Source organism: Jatropha curcas, chromosome 9 (genome assembly GCF_041381405.1).
Source record: "Jatropha curcas cultivar XTBG-Jc1 chromosome 9, XTBG_Jcur_1.0, whole genome shotgun sequence".
Classification (NCBI taxonomy): domain Eukaryota; kingdom Viridiplantae; phylum Streptophyta; class Magnoliopsida; order Malpighiales; family Euphorbiaceae; genus Jatropha; species Jatropha curcas.
This window is the reverse complement of record NC_143159.1, coordinates 2,431,694-2,451,878: the sequence shown is the minus strand read 5'-3', so window position 1 is coordinate 2,451,878 and position 20,185 is coordinate 2,431,694. Positions and strand designations below refer to the sequence as shown.

Genomic DNA, 20,185 nt, shown 5'->3' with positions numbered 1-20,185 from the left:
AACAAGAGACGACCTTTTTGAAAAAGTAAATTTATCATATTTTTCCTCGACTAATGGAGTCCTTTATGTTAAGTTTGATAATTTTTATTTTTTTTTTCAATTTAAATGACTCTTTTGTTAGAAAATTAAGTAGCGTTCAAAAAGTTACAGTTAAATTTAATTAAACGTTAAAAAAAGATATATATTTTTTTTAACTACGAGTACCTGACCGAATTACCAAAGACAATTAGTTCGACTACGTATGTGTTTAGTGAAGATTAAATTCAAAAGTTCTTTCTACGTGTCCAACTCTTAAAAAATCATTTAACTTTTTTAAATTATAATAAATTATTAATTGAATTAACTATATTATTTTTAATTTATTATGTGAACAAAAATTATTCAATCATTATTAATCATGTAAAGAGGATAAAAATAGACAAAAATAATTTATTATTTATTAAAATCAACAAATCTAACAAGTATTTCAACTTTCTCAAAAGTGAGTTAAGGTTTGGATCCAAAGATAAAGTTGGTCCTGAAATATAGTTCACAGCTCTAGATCCACCTGCCAATTGCAGAGACAACGTACCTTAGTAAGACTTAGACAACGTCTGTCCATGCGGACAATTTCAGTTGCGCATGTGCCACGAAGATTGAGGATTATGGGCCTAGGCCCAAAATAAAAGGTATTTGAATTTGACAATTGGACTCTATTACTGCAATACAATATGCCAACAGAGAGCTTATCAGGTAAGCGGAGCCAACGGTGGTCTTCTTCAATGGCCGGTATTCATAAGCTTCCAGTTAGGAGGCACTTCTTCAAGGTTATGATGGGAGATTTCCGAACTAAACTGGTAATTATTTTCTTTTTCATTTTCGATTATACTTTTCCATTATTTTATTCAATTTAATTTCGTCGTTCGGTAAACAGTCTCTACCGCTGGCTCTCCGTGGACAGCTGAAGGGAGAGAAGGCAGTAGTGAGAAGTTCTAAAGGGTTATGGCATATTAAAGTTGGCAAATGCAGCAAAGGGTTGCTTTGCTTTGAAGAAGGCTGGGGAGATTTTGTTAAGCATCATGACATCAATTTTGAGGATTTTGTGGTTTTTGAGCACAAAGGGAACATGTTTTTTGATGCTCTAGTGTTCGATTCGAGTTCGTGCGAGAAAGAATTTCTGATTTCCAACAATTCGGCTAATAATAAGAAGAAAAACAAGGAGAAGGTTAATAATCTTCACACAGGAGAAAGCCCACTGGAGGCTGCTAGATCCTGTTCTCCAAAGACTCCTCATTTCATAACAACTATAGAAGCATCTAATGTAGCTGATGCTGGTTCGTATCTGGTGAGTTAATTTTATTTTCAGTTAATGCTATTGCTAACAATAAGATAATTGTATTATATTTAGTTAAAATTATTCTTTTGGGTGTCCATATGATGGCAGCATATCCCTGAAGAATTTGCAAAATCAATTAATCTTGTTCGATCATCAATATTGATTCTCCGCAACTCTTCAAGAAAAATATGGCCAGTGAAGCTTTCTGCTATTAGGGACTCCAAATGTAAAGCCGCAAGGGTATTAATGAAAAAAGGATGGGCTGATTTTTATGTTGACAACAAGTTGAAGGAAGGAGATGTTTGCTTATTTGAGCTCGATCTCAGCAGAAAAGAAACATCTCGTGCTCTTATCATGGATGTGCAAATTTTTCCACTGCTGATCTAACCACTTCTTGCTTGGCACTCTCTTTTTTGTTTGATCTGTTTCTGATTAGCAAAGACATGCTTCTGTTTTTTTTCTTGGTTTTTTGCTTTTTTGTGAGCGTTCTTGGGATTTAGTTAGCTGCTCTGTTTTGTAATGTTGCAAGTCCCAAGTGTAAAATCTAGATAATTAGCAAATGTATTCAAATAAGTAAAAAAGATTTGCAAGCTCTACTTCAGAACCTGATGAAATTGGTATGTTAAAGGATCCACACTGTTCATTAGGTAGGTGACAGAATAAATGCATAGGGTTCAGCTTCCTGGTAAGTTGTTCAAAAAATCAAAACAACATAAGAAAAATTAGCGTTAATTAACCGTGGGTTAGGCATCCATGTCAGTGCTCCCTCCACGCGCCCTTACTGTACGTGATCACATTCCATTAACATTTAAGAAGAACCTACTGCCAGCCCTCAGGGCTAAGCTGGATTACTTAAAAAACCAAGTTCGAGGCTTGTGTAATTTATACTTAAAAAAAAAAAAAAAAAAAATTTCCGACCTTTATGCAGAAGCTTGAGCTCGATAAATAGGTTTATTAACAATCTTTTACGAGTTGAATTTTGAGCAGTTTACAGTTTTATTAGGTAGTAGTTTTTTATGCAGCAATGTTTACTACTATTATTGTTTATAGTACAGTTAATTTTGTTGAGGAGTCCTACGAGCTTATTGGTTCATTGGCATAGCCTCCAGGGTCCAGATCGACACAGGCCCATGCCCCTCCCTGCAGTCAGCTCCACGCCACACTGCATGAAGCAACTAAAAATGACACTCGCCCCGCCTCGAACCTAAAAATTTCTAAAATTCCATTCGATTTATCGATTCCTTTCTTTGAATTCGTATTGCCATGTAATTCTTGGTTGGAAAATTCTCAAAATTAACTCCTTTTTTATTGAAACAACTGGGACTGGTTTGAATGGTAGAAGAGAACCCATTGAAGATGCTAAGTGCAAGACGGCCTTGTTTCTTAGAGATTTTTTCCTCTAATTTAACTGCGGAAAGACTGGTAATTTCTCTTCTTTCGTCTTATTGTACATTCGTTATTTTCTTTTCTTCTTCCATTTTCATTTTTACTAATCGTTCTCTTATTAAGTTTCTTAGATAATTAGGTTTTGAACTGCAAAATTTTAATGCTTTTCTTTTGTTTGAAAATTTCTTAGCATTAGAGGAAAGGGAAAAGCTCGATCACTTGTTTTTATTAATTTAATTTCAATTAATTAGAATCATTGCAAATGTTGCAATTGTGATGGTTATTTTACTGGATTAATTAGTTAAAGGTGATAGATTTCATTCAAGAAATGCTTTTCCTTTTTGGTGCTAATTTGATCAAAATACAGTATTCTAATTTATGCCATAGAGAAGATAATGAGAGAACAAGAAAACAAGATCACTTCACCATTATTAGCAATTGAAGTCTATGAATAACAAGTCTTTGCTTGAAGAAATTGGGTTTGCTTGGTAACAGTTTAAATGAATAAAACTATCTAAACTGTTCTTTGACAGAGAATACCTGCAAGATTCACAAAACATATGGAAGGAAGAACGTCTGGATCAGTTTCTTTAACTGGCCCTAGTGGGAATATCTGGCCTGTTAACTTAATTCAGGAGAATGATAATATATTCCTTGATCATGGATGGCCGACTTTTCTGAAAGATCATTTCATAGAATGTGGTGATGTTTTGGTTTTCAGATATGATGGTGAATTGTGTTTTACAGTGCAAGTATTTGATCTTAGTGCATGTGAGAAAGAAGCTGCATTTCATACCAAATGCAGTCAAGACCCTAGCCAGTTTTATAGAAGTATTGGGCAGAAAAGAGAAAGGGAGGAGGAAGCTGCATCTTCAGATAAAAGTGATGAATGTGTTACAAAGAAAGTTAAGGGGGAGTCTTCTGAACATTTAGAACATGTAGATGCTGCGACTAGAAAATGCCAAGAGGAGAGTTCCTCCCACAAAATGAAGCAATATGAAGGAAATTGCAATGAAATTCCAGGTGAGGAAGATAATTTCCATTCCTAGGATTTTTGCAGCATGAATCTGCTTTTTCTTAGCTGGAGAAAGGGTCTTCTAGATTTCTGAAGGCTTTTGTTGCTTGTTCCATCTTTTGTGGCTCATCCACTTGTCAAAATAGTCATTCGTTCAACTATTTCTATTATTAAACCGTGGTATGAATCGAAGTTTTAATGGCAGGCTATCACCTCCACGACATGTATAGTTTACTATTGTACTTCTCTTTTGTATTGCAATTTCTTTGTAGAGAAGCATAATTCATGAAATAATTTTCTCTATGAAACGTAGGGCTTCTGTTGCAATCATTTTAACTTTTATTTGTATGGCTCAAATAAATACCCACCTTCTACTTCCTTATCAAATGGGCTTCTATATCTTAAAACAGATGCAACTATCCAAAACAGAATTGGAAAAGAAGGTAAGAATATGCCTGACAGAGGCTATGGGTCCATTTTCTCGGAGCGTGAGAAAAGAGTTGCACAATCGTTCATCTCTTGCTTTCCTTATTTTGTGAGGATCATGAAAAGGTTCAACGTCAGCGGTTCATATACTCTGGTGAGCAGAATCCCTATTATTTTCTTTTTTAGACTTTTGATGTCCATGCAGCCTGTGGATTTTCCTTGGCAATTGCAGACTGGTTCACTGCTAGCAATCCTTATCGTCAAGTTGGCTTGAAGAAATGATCATAGCAGAGTGCCTATTGTAATCCTCTTTTGCTTTCTGGCTATGTGTTTACATAGTCTACTGTTTTTCACTTTTTGTGGTGCAGAATATACCATATCAATTTTCTACGGCTCATCTTCCAGATTGCAAGACGGAAATTGTCCTTCGTACCATCAAAGGAGAATGTTGGACTGTAAATTCTGTGCCAACAACAAGAGTACACACAAGTCATACTTTCTGTGGAGGATGGATGGCCTTTGTCCGCAGTAATGACATCAAACTGGGAGATGTTTGTATTTTTGAGCTTGTACGCAAACATGAATTACGTGTGTTTATTCTTCGAGTTGGAAGGGAATTCCTGGAAAACCAAGGTGGAAAAGTGGCTTCTGATGGGGTAAGTGTTGGGTGTAATGCCATTTCGCACAAAATCGAAAGTTTTCCAAAGAAATCGAGAAGGACTGCTTTAAAGCTACATTCACGGCTCATCAGTAAGGTAGAAATATGTGATAAAAAGGGGTCTAACAAGAGCCAAGAAGCAACATTTTCCAATCACACAAGGAAACATGACAAAGCGACAAAAGTCTCTGCAAGTGGTGCACTGTGCACTCAGTCTAAACTTGGCAATGAAAAGCTGGGTAAGGGATCCAATTTTTGTTCTAGGTTTTTCAGTTATGAATTTGCTTGTAATTGTATGTTCTGCCTTGCATCTTATTTGAAAATTTTGTTGTTTTTCTAGTGTTTTTTAAATTGTGTTCCTAGCAGTTGTATTTGTGCATCACTTCTGGATTTTCACCATATTTAAAGGAAACTAATGATGGTTTTTTGTGCAATCTTAAGAAACATCTTTGTAACTTTAAGTCTATTGGACTTGTTCTAGTAATTCCATGTTACATAAATTGGGTTGTTGATTACAAACAGATGTGGCCATTCGTAGTGGAAAGAATTTAGATATTGAACTGAGTTCACATGCTGGAGCTAGTGTGAAAATGATGGTAGCACTCGGTGAAAAAGATGCAGCCAAGTCTTTTACCTCAGCTTTTCCTAATTTTGTTAGAATCATGAGAAAGTTCAACGTCAGTGGTTCTTATACTTTGGTGAGTTATTTCATTTTATTTGTTTCCTCAATTGTTTTACTGACCGATTTATTGAAGGATTTATGATCGTGCATCATTCTAATTGCTTGATAAATACTGTGCATATACTAACAAATTAGATCCAGAAACCTTAATAAGATCACAATCATGAAGGGATAATTTGATATTAATAGACTTTCTTGGCTAAACTCAACACAATAACATTAATCCTCTGGAGTCTTGATGTTCCCCTGTTTTTGCCCGCATTGGTTTTGATTGATAATGAGAAGACTGACTTGTCTTTTGATCCTCCGTTTCACTGTGTCAGGGCACAACTCATTTATTTTTTTTGCTTACAAACTTGGATTCTGAAAAGCCTCGACTCCATTTGCTTATTCAAAATGATATTAAAGTGATTGTTAGTTTCACCGAGGATTATCTTTTGAACTTCTGCTCTCTGCAGGTTCATATGCACACAAACACCCCCGTCTGCAGGTTCATATGCTCTCTGTAAACTTGTTTAGATGTAGGGCTATATGACATAAATGATATTTCCTCACGTTCCCTTGACAAGCATGTTAAGCCACTTGAGTCTCTCTAGGGTTCCTTCTTCTTTTCATAAGATAAACTCATAGAAAGCACGAGTTGCTTGACCTTTGGAATAAAGAAGTCTTCTTGATCACTGACAAATTACCATCATACAGAAAATACCTCACAAGTTTTCTGCAGCACATCTCCCCAATAGCAAAACAGAAATTATCCTTCGTAATTTACAAGGGAAACGCTGGACAGTAAATTCAGTTCCAGACTCAAAAGGGCGAGCAGTGCATACATTCTGTGGTGGATGGATGGCTTTTGTTCGCGAGAATGATGTTAAAATGGGAGATATCTGCATATTTGAACTCGTTAGTAAGTGTGAAATGCTAGTGCATATATCTGGAGTTGGAGACGAAGCGTTCTGTCCTTCATGAGGCATGAAGAAAATATTGGTGGTGGAAGCGGAGACAGATTATCAGTTTTGGTGAATCATGAGTTGTCCATGTGATTTTGTGAATTTGTAAGGTAGCTTCCTCGGTGCAACAGCGTGTCTGAATAAGCCTTAACCAAGTAGCCAACACTTGTACATGCATTGTATCTCTCGTTGGTTTATTCATGTTTTGGCTTGCACCTGTATCCTTAGCAATAGTATGTAGTAAAGACAATACTTTGGACACTATGAATGGCAACGAACTGTAAAGATTAGGCATTAAAAGTTGCCTAATTAAACTGATCAAATCAAATATTAGTCAATAACAGTAAGCCATAGCACTGATCAAATGGAAGAGGTTCATTAGATGAGGAGCGAGACATCCTTGATCCTCATAATGCTCATTTTAATATCTCAAATAATGCATTACAATGTTCGGTTTTTTTTTATGCCACAATTGTCATTACTCTGTTAGAGTAAACTGCTCGTCGGATACATAAGAAGAGCGCTTTTAGTGGAAATTTTTTTTTAAATATTAATTTTTATTTAAGAAATATAAAGAGAGCACTTTCAGTAAATATTTTTTTCAAACGCTTAAGTTTTTATTTAAGAAATTTAAATTTTTTACGCCCAGAACAACCATTAAAATTTAAATTAATTGTTTAATCACAGAAGTACGTGGCGTGGAGAATATTTAATCACTACATCACCATTTATGGATTTGTATTATGAAAAATCTCGTTTTTAACAAATACACAGCATCTTCCACCCTAAATACTCGACAGTGGATCTTGGTGGGCTCTCCATTTCATTGCAAAGCCTAAGCTTGTTGGTGTCTAGGCAGAGACTCGTCCTTCAAGATCCTTGTCTTGTCACTTTAATTATTAACTATACCTTTTGCTATGATTTCCACGCCTTGGTCAAGTAATTTGTTTCCTCCACTCTCTTGCTCAGCTTCAGTCTCCTTAATGAATTTCATTTCTTTTTCTTTTTCTCCATAATTTGATATAATTCTCTAATTACCTATTCTGCCGTATCTATTTGCTGCCATTTCTAAAGATGGACTGGAGAAAATGCATACCAGAATAGTCAGCTTCCTTATATTTCCTTTTTCATCTTGTTGAATTTTGGGAACTACTTCTTGTGTTCATCCGCGGTTGTGGCTTGTTGATCTGCTAGTTCTGAGGGCTGCATGCGAATAGAAATGGGGGAAGAGCCAAGGAAGGATTGCAGAAGCTGGGAAGAGGACATATATTGGTCCCACTTCCAGTACATTCACTTCTCTCAGTTTCTGCATGCTGGGTTTGAACAACGGTTGGTAAGTTAATCTCCTCTATTTTCCTGACTATATATCATAATTCTTCTTGAAATTATATTTCTATGGTTTGGGTTGCTTCATAATTAAGGGGTAATGCATCTGTGCTATAATTTTGTCTGAAAATTAGCCCTCAGAGGAACTGGCATCAATTTTGACCCTCTTCAATTTAGAGATTATGAATTTTGTTTATGTGCAGTGCAGGAATTTCTCGCTTTGTATAATTTCAGGACAGAGACTTCTAAACAGTTTGAATATTATGTGGATTAGGAAACACGTTTATGCTCAAAGTTTTACATAAATTATCATTGTTCCCAAGTATCAAATTTTGATTCTTGCTCTGTGCTTATCTGCAAATTTGTGCCTTTCTAGTCCTATTGAAACTATAATTATGTTCTAATCCATTTGTGGATTGAATTCTAATAAGTGCATAGAATTGCAGGCTATACCCGAAAAATTTGCTAGAAATTTGAAAAGCAAGTTGCCTGATACTGTGAATCTTAAAAGCCCTTGTGGCGCTCTATGGGAAGTAAGCCTAACAGCAAATGAAAACACCTTGTTTTTTGATCAAGGTTGGCAAGAATTTGTCAAAGACCATTCCCTTCAAGAAAATGATATCTTGGTATTCAAGTACAATGGGGAGTCTCGCTTTGATGTTCTGGTGTTTAATGGACAAAGCATGTGTGAGAATGCAGCTTCTTATTTCCTGAGAAAACGGGAGCATGAAGAACATGATATTGGATGCCAAACAAAAAGAAAAAATAGTCAAAATTCTGCTGAAGTTGTTATAACTTCTCCTGGGGATGGTAGTGGAAGTTCCCTGCCAAAGAAACCAAGGAATAAGGAAATATATACTCCTGTGATTGTTAATAAGAAAGCTCAAAGAGGAATTAAGTTCAATTCGCCTACTGTAAGAATGAGGGGAACTGATACTAGTACTGAAGATGCAGAGGTCAAACCTGGTAGCTTCTTGACCACCCTTTTTGTTAATAAATCTTCTCTTTACTTTTCGCCATTTCTATTGTCTGTTTGTTGAAAAATTTCTTGTGCCATAATGAATTTGTCTACCTTGTTATGCTATTGCATTGTCAAGGCCCTTTTCTACAAGCATATGCTGTTAGTACTGGTCTTGTTAATGAAGTCTGATTGCATTTCTTAATTTTTTTCCCTTCCATCCAAAATGTAGACATTGACCGTAAGAAGAAAGTGTTGCAAGCAGCACAGGCAACATTAACCCATGAGGGATTTATTGCAGTCATGAAGCCCACACATGTATCCAGAAAATTTTTTATGGTAAGCATGTCTTTTCCCTTTGTGATTGCATAGAAAGCATTGTATTTTTTCGTTAAATTTTTTGTTGCTTCATTCAGAATGTACCTTATGCATGGATCACTAAACATATCGCTTGTCGAGAAAAACAACTTGTGACTCTTCGAATTAAAGAGAAAACATGGACTATGAGATTATTATGTTACCGGAAAGATCGAAATCGACAGAGAGGAGGACTTGCAGGAGGGTGGAAGAATTTTGTTGTGGATAACAAACTACATGAATCTGATGTGTGTGTGTTTGAACCAGGCAGCTTGACCGACAAAGAGATTATCCTTGATGTTAACATCTTTCGAGTTGTGCCTCTGTAAGGTGTTGTAGAAAATCATGCTGGTTAAAATGTTAGTTGTTGTATAATCTTACTGTTAAAATGTTCTGATGTAAATAAACTGTGCACAAGAACATTGTATTTTGGTGTTTTATAATGCACATTTTAGATGTATCGCGAGGCAATATATTTATCACATAATCATGTATTAGCTCTTTTAATTGGCATATTTATCATGAAGTTAAATTTTTTTTTTCTAAACTTATAATCGCTCTGAAATAACCTACCTTATAAAACTGTAGTAGTATGTCTTGTTTTTTGTTTTGTGTTTTGAGTTATTAAAAATACTTTCTTGTGCCTTATTAAAAAATTAATAACAATACTTTCTTGTTTTTGGAGTTAATTGAGATTAAAAATCTTATTTGGTCTATACTTGAGAAATTATTTTTTAAATATTGATTTCATTAATTAAACCTAAGTTAAAATTCATTGTGTGAATTAAATAAAATTTTAAAATAATCTTAACCATCCTAATTCCTAAACCTAAATAATTAGATATCCCTAAACTAATACTCTTATTCGTTTTTGGCTTGTAACTGCCAAAATCCAATACGTTTACGGCATTCTCTAATCTTATTCAGTAGTTGGCTTACGGCGACTAGGATCCATCATAAATATCCCCACCAACCGCTGAAGTACAAATGACCGTTCGATTAGACACGTGGCAAACTATTAGGATCCAATTTTAATCACTGCAAAGATTAGTAACGTAGAAAATCAGAATGCACATAAAAGTAAGCAACAATGGAAGTGGAGTGAACAGTAGAGGAGGAGGAGGAGAAAGAAGCTTAGTAACAGCAGACATTCTTCACCGATAGCAATTTCATGGCCAAGCGAGCAATCTTTTTTCTAAGATTCTCTCTCGTAATGCCACTCGATAGCAAAGATTTGCAATTTTTTTAATTTCAGCTCGAAAGTTTCTATTTTCATTTTATCCTTTTATTGAGAAAAGATTGCTGGAGGCATTGATTTCTTGTCGTTCTGTTATTTATGTTTGCAGCGAACAATGTAATTTTGAGTGATTTTGCCATCTATCTTCTTGGAATCCGTCGTTTTTCAATCGATTGAGGTTCTTGTCTTTGATCGGCATTTCTTCTTCTTATTCTCTTTCTCCTCCTAAAAATTGTTAGGTTTGGGGATTTTTTGCTCTTATGCTCATCGTTTCAAACAAGTTTGAAACTTTCTACTGAGTTCGTTTCTTTGGTCTTCCAGTTTTGATATTATTGGAAATGGGAGAAGAAGCATGCGGGGATTGTAGAAGCTGGGAAGAGGAAATGTATTGGACCCATTTCCAGTGCCTCCATTTCTCGCAGTTTCTCCATGCTGGTTTTGATCGGAAGCTTGTGAGTTCCTTTCTACAAACTATAGCTCTTTTTTCTTTAGAATGTATAAATTTTTTTGGGCATCCTTTTTAGCAATGAGTTAATTTAGGTCATTAGGTATCAGGAGTTTCTGCTTGTTTACGTTTTTATTCTTAGCATAGTTAAGAAATGGAGAAACTTTTCTTTTGGATACAGCAATCACAAAGCCTTTGCTAAGGAAATACTCTATCTTCAACAAATGCTTGAAATTTTTATTTTGACATTTTTTTGCTGTAATTTGAGCTTAGAATAGTTTGGTGTTGGTTATATGGAATCCTTCTATTTAGGGGTATTACACAGTCTAGGTCGGTTTGAGAGAATTTTGACACTAAATTGTGAATCACCAATTATGAAATTTTCAAACTAAACTGAATTATTTAAGTATAATACTATACTGAACTGAAACAAATCGTTTAGTTCCATTTCTAAAACTGTACGAAATAAATAAACAGTTTTATTTAAAATGAAGCACTCACTGTTATACTTATCTCCCCCTTTTTTTTTTTTTTTTTTTTTTTGCTGATTGAGTTTATTAGGTAATTGGGAGCTTGTGTTATCCTGCATAATGATGAGTTGATTTGGGTCATTAGGTATCAGGTTATGTGGTTCAAATTTTCATACTGGAAATGCTTTATCTTCAACACGCTCAAAATTTATTTTGAGCTACGACTATTTTTTTCTGGTTTCTTTGGGATTTTCTTCTCTATTTTCTGATTTGGACTACCTTCTCCTATGTATCCATTTAACGTAGCCTAATTACATTTTGTATGGTATTTGTTAATGCATCTACAGTGTGCTCTCATGGTTAGAAGTTCAGTTTTGCATTTGCTTACTTGGCATGAACAAAGATAAATGTGGTATATGAACAAAGTGAAATGAGCGCTGCTTTTTAAATTCTTAAAGCTTTAGCACTTGTAAGCATCTTATTGTATCATTCTTCCAGTTCTGCCAAGAATATAAAGTGTTGGGGCCTGACAATTATCTGTTCTCTTAACTTTTTTCCGTATGATCACGGCTGATATATTAATGATCCTTACCCTTTTGCTGTCTCAAATTCTTATTTTGTTTGTTGCTTCTTGTGCATGAATCGCAGGCAATCCCAGAACAATTTACGAAAAATTTGAGAAAGAAATTACCTAAAACAATAACCCTTAAAGGTCCTAGTGGCAATACATGGCAAGTTGGACTCATGACATTTCATGATATTGTGTATTTCATTTATGGATGGCAAGAATTTGTCAATGACCATTTTCTGCAAGAGAAAGATCTGTTGATCTTTAAGTATAATGGGGATTCATGCTTTGATGTTCTAATATTTGATGGCCAGAGCTTGTGTGAGAAGGCAGCTTCATATTTTGTCAGAAAATGTGGGCACAGAACACCTGATAGTAGTTGCCAAACAAAAAGAAAAATTGGGGAAAGTTCTGCTGAAGGTACTCTTCCTTATCCTGAGGATATTGCTGGGGGCTCACCACCTGAGAAATCTGCAAATAATGACTTTGACACTACACCATCAGGACAACCTGTCACTTTCCGAGCCACTGCCAAAAAGACTCGGAGGGAAATTGAGTTCAATCCTGTTCATGAAGAGCCTTCTACTTCTGAGGAAATAGATGTCAAACCTGGTATTCTTTTTCAGAATGTTGCTTTGCACAACTACTCTATTTTGGAAATATCCATCTTTCTCTTCATTTTTGTATTCCTTTTTTTTTTTTTTTTTTTAATAATTTTCTTGAAGTTCTATAATGAGCAGCATTAGACATTAGCTTTTTTCATGGTTAATGAGGATCTTTGTTTTGTTGGATACATATGTACTGTGCTTGATGGATTTTCCGTCTGATTCAGACATTGAACATGTCAGTCCAAGTGTGGTGCATGATGTTCCCTATATATCAAGTAGAAGGCTAGTAACAGATGAAGAGAAACAGAACGCATTGCAACTGGCACAAGCAGCAATAACAAGGGAGGGTTTCATGGTAGTTATGAAACCCACACACGTGCACAGGAGATTTTACATGGTACATACATCATCTCCTTGCACTATATTTCCGAATTTGTTGCATTTCTTTGTGTCAACTGCTGCTATTATCAAGAATGATATATTGTTATTTATTATGTCTGTGGGGCTTTTTCTTTCAGTCAATACCTTCCGCGTGGATGTCTAAACATCTCAGCACTCTGGAAAAACAAGATGTGATTCTAAGGGTAAAAGAGAATACATGGAACACCAAATTTTATTATCAGAGATCTAAAAACAGCGGTGGCCTTTCTTCTGGATGGAAGAATTTTGCCATAGCTAATGACTTGAATGAATTTGATGTGCTTGTTTTTGAACCTGCGAGCCCAGTGAATGATGCTATTGTCTTGGACGTTAACATCTTTCGTGTTCTCCATGAAGATTACTGATATTTTGCATTCCAAGATTGTCAAGGTCTACATGGAGGATATTTTGTGACACGGAGCAGTGAGCTTGGAATGTTTCCAAGTAGCTGAGATCATCCATGTGTGGGTTGTAGAGATGGAAGGATTATGTCCAGATTAATCTTTCGTGTTACTTATAAAATTAATTTATAATCGTTGTGTGTGGAGATGGAAGATTATGTCTTGTTTAATGTGTAATGTCAGTTTATAAGCATCTTTATTTGATTCCTGACTCCGAAGCAAGAAAGGTGAAAGAAAATTGCTTTTGATAATTGTTCAACAATTGTTGATTCTATCTCTATTAGCAGTTGAAATTACCAGAAAGAATATTAATATGTTTTACCTGCATAATTCTTATTATTAAAAAAATGATAGTTATACCTTCATAATCATCATAGCATGTCATATATTTGATTATCGCAAAATATACATAAATAAAATATTTAATTATTATAAATTATTGAATATATGGTATAATACCACTTATTATTATTATTATTATTATTATTATCATGTCCTGTTCCTCCTGTATAAGAAATTAAAAAGAACAAGAGAAAAAACACTCTTTGCAAGAGTTTGAGAGAGGTTAAATGGATAATATCTCAAATTAGGATTATGAACTACTATTTTTTTTTTTAATTATTTTTGGCTGTCTACGTGGGCAGGCAGGCAGCTGCGTGTGTATGGCTCGACTCTTCCCTTTGGTCGACCATCCATCTAATTGAATTGCTAGCCAACCATTTCGTTATTCACCTTATCCAATTTCACCCCAATAATACTGTAAGTGGCCTTTGCCTCCCGTCCTCTTCTTTTCAAGTTTTCCAATCCAAACAACAGGTAATCCATTCTCTCTTTTTCAAGCAAATTCCATTTTCTAAATTCATCTTCTGATATTCTCTTTTACGCTTGGCAATTCAATTCCTGCACAATTGTTTCATTTTCTCTTGTTTTCTTTTACGTTGTGCATAAAACAGAGATGGCAACCACAGCAGCCGCCTTCGCCCCTGCCAGAGTCACCGGTGCAGTTGTGAGCATTGGCAGCAAGCCCCAGAAGAAAGTGAACGGAGCGGTGTACATAAGAGGATTGAATGCTTACGGCGGTCTGAAAGCCCACAACACAGTGGTGTCTCTGGGCATGCCAGTCTGCACTGAACAATGCTTTGCGAACGTGGTTAGCTCACTGAAAGCATCAAATGGGAAAGGAAGAGGTGGAGGTGCTCTCTCCTCTAAGTGCAGTAAGATTGGTGAGATATTCCAGATTGCTGCCATTATGAATGGCCTTGTTTTGGTCGGAGTAGCTATTGGATTTGTACTACTTCGAATTGAAGCATATGTTGAGGAATCTGAGAGCTAAGAAAGTACCTCATCGGTGGTCATGGATTATGTGGCTAGACCATTCTTGTTTTTGTCTATCTTGTATTTTATGTAGAACGAAATTGTTTGGAATGAATCATCAATAATAAATTTTATCCTTCGTTTCCATAAAGGTCAAGACCAAGGCTTCAATTCTATATCTTATTTCAAAAGTAATTTCAGGGCTATCAACATGCCAAACTAGAGTGCCCACAACACTCGGTTTAAGTTTAACACCAAATATAAGACCTAATTCCAACATTTTCATTCAAAATCTTCTATAAGTTCTTTAATTGCAGAACTTAAGTGGTAAAGGAACGCTCTTTGTTCAAGCCTCCAAAAATCAAAGGAAAAATGAAAGTTACAAATTGATAATTTTTAAAGCAAAGTAAAGGATATTGTAAGATTAAAACAAAACATTACAACAATCTCCAAGGGGTATTTAACAGTCATACAGCTAAACTTCTTCGTTTCATTATGCTCCAAATCTATCCTCAACCCACTATCTAGTGTTAGAGATGGCACTGGACTTTCTCAGGACGAGGGTCTTTGACAAGCAGAAAAGAGTTGCCAACTAATAAAAGCCATCACCAGAGAAGTGAACAGTTCGAAGCCTACCACTTTTGGCAAATGCCACCCCAATCCTCTTCTCAAATAGCTGCAAAAGCCATAATTTGATAAGACAGATGATATAATCACAGCTGTCCAGTAAGTTACTAGTGTGCCATGGAAGAACAGAAATGTAATCATACAAAATGAAAATACTTTTTTTTTTCCGTTAGCAATGTAATCTTGTTGATTATTAATCAAATTCTGGCAATTTGTTCACATTCAAAGGAGGCACATAGCAACAGATTTGTACAGTGTTCAAAAAGCATTTGATACAATGAAACATTTCTATAACTTCAAATTTTAGTGTATCATGAAAAGGCTTAGATCATTTAAAAAAAAAAAAAATGAATGATGTCCGGGCATAAGGATGAGAAGCATACCTTGTGATTGATGGCATTGTTGCCACAATGCCTGCACATGCATATATTATGGGAATTAAAGTCTTGGGTTTGTTTTTTCGGAGCCACATCAAAGATCCCAATGCAGCCAGGGATATACTTAGAACCTGAATTTCAAGAGGACTGAATGTAAAAACCAACGAAGGGAGACAGATGATATCACTTTTAAATATTAACCAATCATCAAAATTTAACAAATTTAGGCTTTCAAATTGCTACTATTTGTCTATTACTAATTAAAAAGAACTGTTCTTCCCAAAAGCAGTCACAGAAAATAACTTGTATTGATCCAAAAAGTAAATATACCAGGTTTGCATTTGCTTCAAGGCCTTGCAGAATGTAATCCCAAGTGAATTCTAGTCCTCTAGCTCCCACCCAAAGAGGTGCCAGTCTATGTAAAATAGAATCTGCAAAAGCCCACCCTGCAATGGGAAAAATGTGTTTCAGAGATTAAAAATATATGTAATTAAGGTCAAGTGACAAGAAATTTTCTAGACCATTTTGAGGGATTCACAAATAGCTCGCATGCTCTTCTACTTTGTCAGATAACAATACACATAGAAAGGGAAACGGGTAGAGATTACACAAAAATGTAATGTAAATCCCATTGCAATTCAGGTCACCAATTTTCTTAGGAATTGAATGATAAAAATGGAAAGAAATTTATGAAACATATTAGAGAAAAGTTCAAAGATCAAGCTGATGAGGCAACAATTTCATCCAGTTCTAAAAACTAAAATTTAAAATGCACTTTTCATTTCAATGAAACAAGTTGGTCAATCTTTACTCACCAAGTCCAACAGCTTGAAATTTATGATTTTGAGAGATATTCCGATGAGTTAACTGGGTCAAGGCAAAGTACAGCCCAGCAACATCTATGAAACCAATTAGTGCTTTCAACAACTCCTGGAAAATATAGCGTGTTAAAGATCTATGATCACATCAATCAGTTAGCAAGAAAGAGAAAATGATGAACATCTAACTGCATATATAGCAAGAATGCAATGAAGATCCATGTGCATTTCAGAGAGCTACAAAGCAACCGAATGCCAAATTTTAAAGGAGAAACAAGAAGAAGAATTGTAAAGCCATGAAATGTTCGATCTCCTTTCTCCTCCGGTTGTTTTAAGGAACATTTGTTTCACAGTCAAAACCAGAACCAAGTAATAGAGCAGCACATTTTATGCAAATGTATCCCACAGTAATGAGAGAAAAAAAAAAACCTTTGTTTTGAATAATTGTGTTGATTGGTTAGGTCAAATTGAAGTCATAAATGAAAGACAGTGAAACACAAACAAAACGCAAGATTAAACTTATGGGAATGGTACCTGAAGCTAATGTTAAATATGATACGCGAATATATAAACTGTATATGCATTATCACATTGAAAATGCCATTAAACAGCTTTAAAGTTCATGTTCATAAGTGATGCTTGAGTACCAAGTAGAAGCTATTTTGAAGCATGCATAATATCGTGTAAACTAGAGTTTGCATTTAAAAGCACCATCTGGTCTTCTTAAAATGTGAAAAATTGAGCCAACCTTGGAACTTATTATCAAAATTACCTGATATGGATCAAAACTATCATTCTCAGACACCTTGAGAAAAGTAGCCAAACAAACAAGCTGCAACACATTGGAGAAACCATCCATCGCACAAGTTTAATAAGTTTGAAAGAGCAAAACACTAAATGGATAGAGCATAAATGAATCATCATTGTTCACCTTTACTAGCGTTGTCCCTAGATAAACCAGGGCAGCTTTAACAGATGTGCCAAGGGTATCATACTCGGACCTGTAAACATTTCCGAGCAATTCATCCACAGATAAATTTTTGAAAATGATCCTTTACATTTTGATAGGCAGAAATTAAACAGTAGATCGTCGAAGTCGAAATCATTCAAAATTAGATGCTATTTTTACTTTCCAAAGTCTAATTGAAGGCGAATTTTTGGTAAATTATGAATGCGAGATAGGCTTAAAGTTAGAATTATGATTAGATAAACAGATCGATGAACTAATACAAGATAGAAGAACTGATAAGATTATTTAAAATCTCATTTAAAAGAGTTATAGACAGAGTAAGGAAGAAGACAACTTACAAGGGAGTGGCGGAGTAGTAAACGGCGTGAGGACCAAAAGTGAGAATAGCACAGTTGAAGAAGTGAAACACCGTCATCCCGCCTTCTCTCTCTGTTAACTCTTTCCTCTTCGAAGTAGTCTGTGACTTCGAGATCCCAGGAAGAAAGAAGTTCGAACAAAGCAGGAACGGAAGAAGAAGCAGGTTAAAGCTAGACTTAGATTCGGTTCGATTTGAGTTTTGGGCCATCAAGAGCAGGCAAATTGGGCTTGGATTGGTGTGGATTAAAACCACTTCAGTGGCTCTAACTATGAGCCCATTATCATTTACAAAACTGTCCACCAATATAAAGAACAGAATTGGAATTAGACCGGCCCAAAATTACCATGAAGCTTTTTGTAAAGATAAACTTATAAAAAGGCAACGTTTATAATTTTCACAAGAAAAGTAAAAAGTTCTTTTTCATTAATCAAGAAAACCCAATTTATTTTCTATAACATTATTTTCCTTGACTTCACTCTCACATGTAACATGAATAAATGTATTATCGAGATTACTGAGTGAAAATGAATAATATATTTAAATTAAGATAAAACCGTATCATTTATTTTTATATTTCATGTATCTCATGCATATTAACCAAACAAAAATAGATCGATGTAATTTTTAGATTGAAATTTCTTAAAATCGATCATAAATAAGTTTAACGGTTCTAATTATAAGTATTTCACTCTTAAAATTAGTAAGATATATAGAGTTTTTTTTTTTTTTTTTTTTTTTTTTTTTTTTTTTTGCCTTTGAGAGTAAATGTAAGAGTTAATTGCAAAAGTCTGTTTCAATTAAAAAAAATAAAAAAAAAGTCAAAACTCTTTTTATATAATTAACCTTTGTTATTAGACAGAAAGATTAAAAAAAAAGAAAAAAAGAAAAAACAATACTAGTGACCTTTTCGTTGGGTTTGACCCATTGGGTCTATGACGTTGGAAGGGGATTAATTGGTAGAGAGTCTCCATTCACAAACGGTCAAACTTTTGGAATGGTATTAATAAAGATTAAACACCATAGCATAATAATTTTCAAAATTTTCCATTTATAATAAATTTCAATGTAGATAATTGAAGCAAAATAAACAAATGCAGACAATGAATCCCGCCACACCTTCCCCATAAAGCAAAAAAGAAAAAACGACAGGATACAATTTTGGACCTTTCATCGTATATACGACCAAAAACAAATTTGTCAAAAAGAACATAGGCAAAAATGATTCCTATGTATGTGTAGGCGATGATGAATTCCATTATTATTGTTTCAAAACAGGAAAAATGTGGCAATATTACTTTGATTTTAAACCAAATAAGCAGGAAAAAAATAATTATTAGTATCATATTGGTAACGTTATTCTTCTTCCCCTCTTATTTCTCCGTAATAATTTTTTTTTTCTTCAAGTAATATTTTATTTTCAATATCATATTATTATTATTATTATTTGGATTACCGAATTTTAGCTATTGAAATACAATAAAAATTTAATGATAAAAATGACAAATTAAAATGATGTATCTTAACAAAGCTGATTTTGTTAAGTTGGTACTCATCTAATTTGTAATTTGTTATTACAGTAGGTTTTTATTTTTCATGCCCAGGTCTAGGATTTTTCGGTGTTTGGGGGAAAGCCTGCTGGCTTGGGTATAGTTTTCCGGGCATGCGGAGTTTTTTACTGCTTGCAGTTTACTTTTTCTTAATAATGAATTTTACTTCTCTTTTTGCTGATCTGAAAAAAAAGAAAATTTACTCCCATTTCATCCAAGAATCTGCTTCAAATATAATTGGAAATTCTCACATCGTTAGAAATTGATGAGAATGCCAAGTAGCTACAGTAGGCTTACCCTGTTGGTTTAAAATGAGAAGCAATATCAGAATCCAGGAATGTCTTATCTCCCTCTTTTACAGTACAATTCTTCTTTATATCTTTGTTTGAATCAATTTCATCTTTGACTATTCGTGTGTGTATATATATTCCTTTTTCTTCATGACCTCACATGCCCTCAATAATTATTTCACAAGGAGCTGAATATGCTATCACCCTCTTTGCAGGCTACCCTTGCATGTAATATTCTGCTTAATATGTGATACTGCCATGCGTTCCCAATTTCCCAATTGAACCTGTCTGCTTGTTTTTCTCTTAACTCATCAAATGGAAACAATCAAAGTACATTTCAACATATATCACCTTATCTTGTAGCAAAATGACCACTGGATATTTCTACAACCTACCTAAGATAGTACAACATTTCTTCTTCTTCTTCAAAACGAATCCCCTTTTCTTAATTATAGCATTATATATATTCATTAATTTGTGTTAATTACCTAATAATGATTAATCCAATCTTTTAATTTCATGTCGACATTCTTTTCTTGCCGGAACATAGTCTGCTAATTCCCAAGAAGAAAAGATGAGCATTAGAAACAAAGTTGATATCATTTTCATAACCATTTTTTTGTTTTAACATTGTGCTTAATGACAAGAGATAAAAAGAAAATACA

General features: G+C 34.6%; 6 protein-coding genes across 10 annotated transcripts; 5 read left to right on the top strand and 1 right to left on the bottom strand.

The window, feature by feature from the left end:
- The first annotated feature begins 676 nt into the window (after positions 1-676).
- LOC149493433 (B3 domain-containing protein REM8-like) lies at positions 677-1,911 on the top strand. Of its 2 annotated transcripts, none has more exons than XM_089725576.1 (3): positions 677-836; positions 914-1,324; positions 1,424-1,911. In XM_089725576.1, the coding sequence occupies exons 1-3, from the start codon at positions 711-713 to the stop codon at positions 1,700-1,702; spliced, it is 816 nt and encodes a 271-aa protein (XP_089581702.1). In that variant the 5' UTR covers positions 677-710; the 3' UTR covers positions 1,703-1,911. The 2 variants fall into 2 exon arrangements, with proteins under 2 accessions (XP_089581702.1, XP_089581703.1); XM_089725577.1 differs by having other exon boundaries at positions 691-836; positions 941-1,324.
- A 311-nt stretch (positions 1,912-2,222) lies between these two features.
- LOC105633703 (B3 domain-containing protein Os01g0723500) lies at positions 2,223-6,893 on the top strand. 2 transcript variants are annotated; one of them, XM_089725575.1, is made up of 6 exons: positions 2,223-2,737; positions 3,235-3,724; positions 4,127-4,296; positions 4,511-5,039; positions 5,323-5,498; positions 5,941-6,324. In XM_089725575.1, the coding sequence occupies exons 1-6, from the start codon at positions 2,648-2,650 to the stop codon at positions 5,989-5,991; spliced, it is 1,506 nt and encodes a 501-aa protein (XP_089581701.1). In that variant the 5' UTR covers positions 2,223-2,647; the 3' UTR covers positions 5,992-6,324. The 2 variants fall into 2 exon arrangements, with proteins under 2 accessions (XP_089581701.1, XP_012071730.3); XM_012216340.4 differs by having other exon boundaries at positions 2,230-2,737; positions 6,182-6,893.
- A 291-nt stretch (positions 6,894-7,184) lies between these two features.
- On the top strand, positions 7,185-9,577 carry LOC105633704 (B3 domain-containing protein REM16). The gene is made up of 4 exons (XM_012216341.4): positions 7,185-7,762; positions 8,202-8,721; positions 8,946-9,052; positions 9,130-9,577. Exons 1-4 carry the CDS (start codon positions 7,637-7,639, stop codon positions 9,397-9,399), a joined length of 1,023 nt encoding a protein of 340 aa, XP_012071731.1. The 5' UTR covers positions 7,185-7,636; the 3' UTR covers positions 9,400-9,577.
- A 543-nt stretch (positions 9,578-10,120) lies between these two features.
- On the top strand, positions 10,121-13,481 carry LOC105633705 (B3 domain-containing protein REM16). Of its 3 annotated transcripts, none has more exons than XM_089725942.1 (6): positions 10,121-10,280; positions 10,417-10,485; positions 10,629-10,759; positions 12,105-12,402; positions 12,623-12,795; positions 12,917-13,481. In XM_089725942.1, exons 3-6 carry the CDS (start codon positions 10,646-10,648, stop codon positions 13,181-13,183), a joined length of 852 nt encoding a protein of 283 aa, XP_089582068.1. In that variant the 5' UTR covers positions 10,121-10,280; positions 10,417-10,485; positions 10,629-10,645; the 3' UTR covers positions 13,184-13,481. The 3 variants fall into 3 exon arrangements, with proteins under 3 accessions (XP_089582068.1, XP_012071732.1, XP_020534876.1); XM_012216342.4 differs by having other exon boundaries at positions 11,871-12,402; XM_020679217.3 differs by having other exon boundaries at positions 10,417-10,546; positions 11,871-12,402.
- Positions 13,482-13,876: 395 nt separating this feature from the next.
- Positions 13,877-14,684, top strand: LOC105633706 (cytochrome b6f complex subunit (petM)). Its single transcript, XM_012216345.4, has 2 exons — positions 13,877-14,035; positions 14,173-14,684. Exon 2 carries the CDS (start codon positions 14,175-14,177, stop codon positions 14,550-14,552), a length of 378 nt encoding a protein of 125 aa, XP_012071735.1. The 5' UTR covers positions 13,877-14,035; positions 14,173-14,174; the 3' UTR covers positions 14,553-14,684.
- Positions 14,685-14,894: 210 nt separating this feature from the next.
- LOC105633707 (seven transmembrane domain protein) lies at positions 14,895-17,830 on the bottom strand. The gene is made up of 7 exons (XM_012216346.4): positions 17,664-17,830; positions 17,287-17,356; positions 17,128-17,187; positions 16,353-16,467; positions 15,868-15,983; positions 15,544-15,668; positions 14,895-15,209 (listed from the first exon to the last, which is right to left on the bottom strand). The coding sequence occupies exons 1-7, from the start codon at positions 17,738-17,740 to the stop codon at positions 15,086-15,088; spliced, it is 687 nt and encodes a 228-aa protein (XP_012071736.1). The 5' UTR covers positions 17,741-17,830; the 3' UTR covers positions 14,895-15,085.
- Between the last annotated feature and the right edge of the window lie 2,355 nt (positions 17,831-20,185).

Excerpts from the sequence above, each read along its gene's own strand:
- LOC149493433 (XM_089725576.1), top strand. The coding sequence starts at position 711 with ATGCCAACAGAGAGCTTATCAGGTAAGCGGAGCCAACGGTGGTCTTCT. Across the intron at positions 837-913 it reads GAGATTTCCGAACTAAACTG|TCTCTACCGCTGGCTCTCCG; the intron begins GTAATTATTTTC and ends TTCGGTAAACAG. Across the intron at positions 1,325-1,423 it reads CTGATGCTGGTTCGTATCTG|CATATCCCTGAAGAATTTGC; the intron begins GTGAGTTAATTT and ends ATATGATGGCAG.
- LOC105633703 (XM_012216340.4), top strand. The coding sequence starts at position 2,648 with ATGGTAGAAGAGAACCCATTGAAGATGCTAAGTGCAAGACGGCCTTGT. Across the intron at positions 2,738-3,234 it reads ATTTAACTGCGGAAAGACTG|AGAATACCTGCAAGATTCAC; the intron begins GTAATTTCTCTT and ends GTTCTTTGACAG. Across the intron at positions 4,297-4,510 it reads TCAGCGGTTCATATACTCTG|AATATACCATATCAATTTTC; the intron begins GTGAGCAGAATC and ends TTTGTGGTGCAG.
- LOC105633704 (XM_012216341.4), top strand. The coding sequence starts at position 7,637 with ATGCGAATAGAAATGGGGGAAGAGCCAAGGAAGGATTGCAGAAGCTGG. Across the intron at positions 7,763-8,201 it reads CTGGGTTTGAACAACGGTTG|GCTATACCCGAAAAATTTGC; the intron begins GTAAGTTAATCT and ends ATAGAATTGCAG. Across the intron at positions 8,722-8,945 it reads AGATGCAGAGGTCAAACCTG|ACATTGACCGTAAGAAGAAA; the intron begins GTAGCTTCTTGA and ends TCCAAAATGTAG.
- LOC105633705 (XM_012216342.4), top strand. The coding sequence starts at position 10,646 with ATGGGAGAAGAAGCATGCGGGGATTGTAGAAGCTGGGAAGAGGAAATG. Across the intron at positions 10,760-11,870 it reads CTGGTTTTGATCGGAAGCTT|GCAATCCCAGAACAATTTAC; the intron begins GTGAGTTCCTTT and ends CATGAATCGCAG. Across the intron at positions 12,796-12,916 it reads TGCACAGGAGATTTTACATG|TCAATACCTTCCGCGTGGAT; the intron begins GTACATACATCA and ends TTTTTCTTTCAG.
- LOC105633706 (XM_012216345.4), top strand. The coding sequence starts at position 14,175 with ATGGCAACCACAGCAGCCGCCTTCGCCCCTGCCAGAGTCACCGGTGCA.
- LOC105633707 (XM_012216346.4), bottom strand. The coding sequence starts at position 17,740 with ATGACGGTGTTTCACTTCTTCAACTGTGCTATTCTCACTTTTGGTCCT. Across the intron at positions 17,188-17,286 it reads TAGGGACAACGCTAGTAAAG|CTTGTTTGTTTGGCTACTTT; the intron begins GTGAACAATGAT and ends AATGTGTTGCAG. Across the intron at positions 15,210-15,543 it reads ACAATGCCATCAATCACAAG|CTATTTGAGAAGAGGATTGG; the intron begins GTATGCTTCTCA and ends TGGCTTTTGCAG.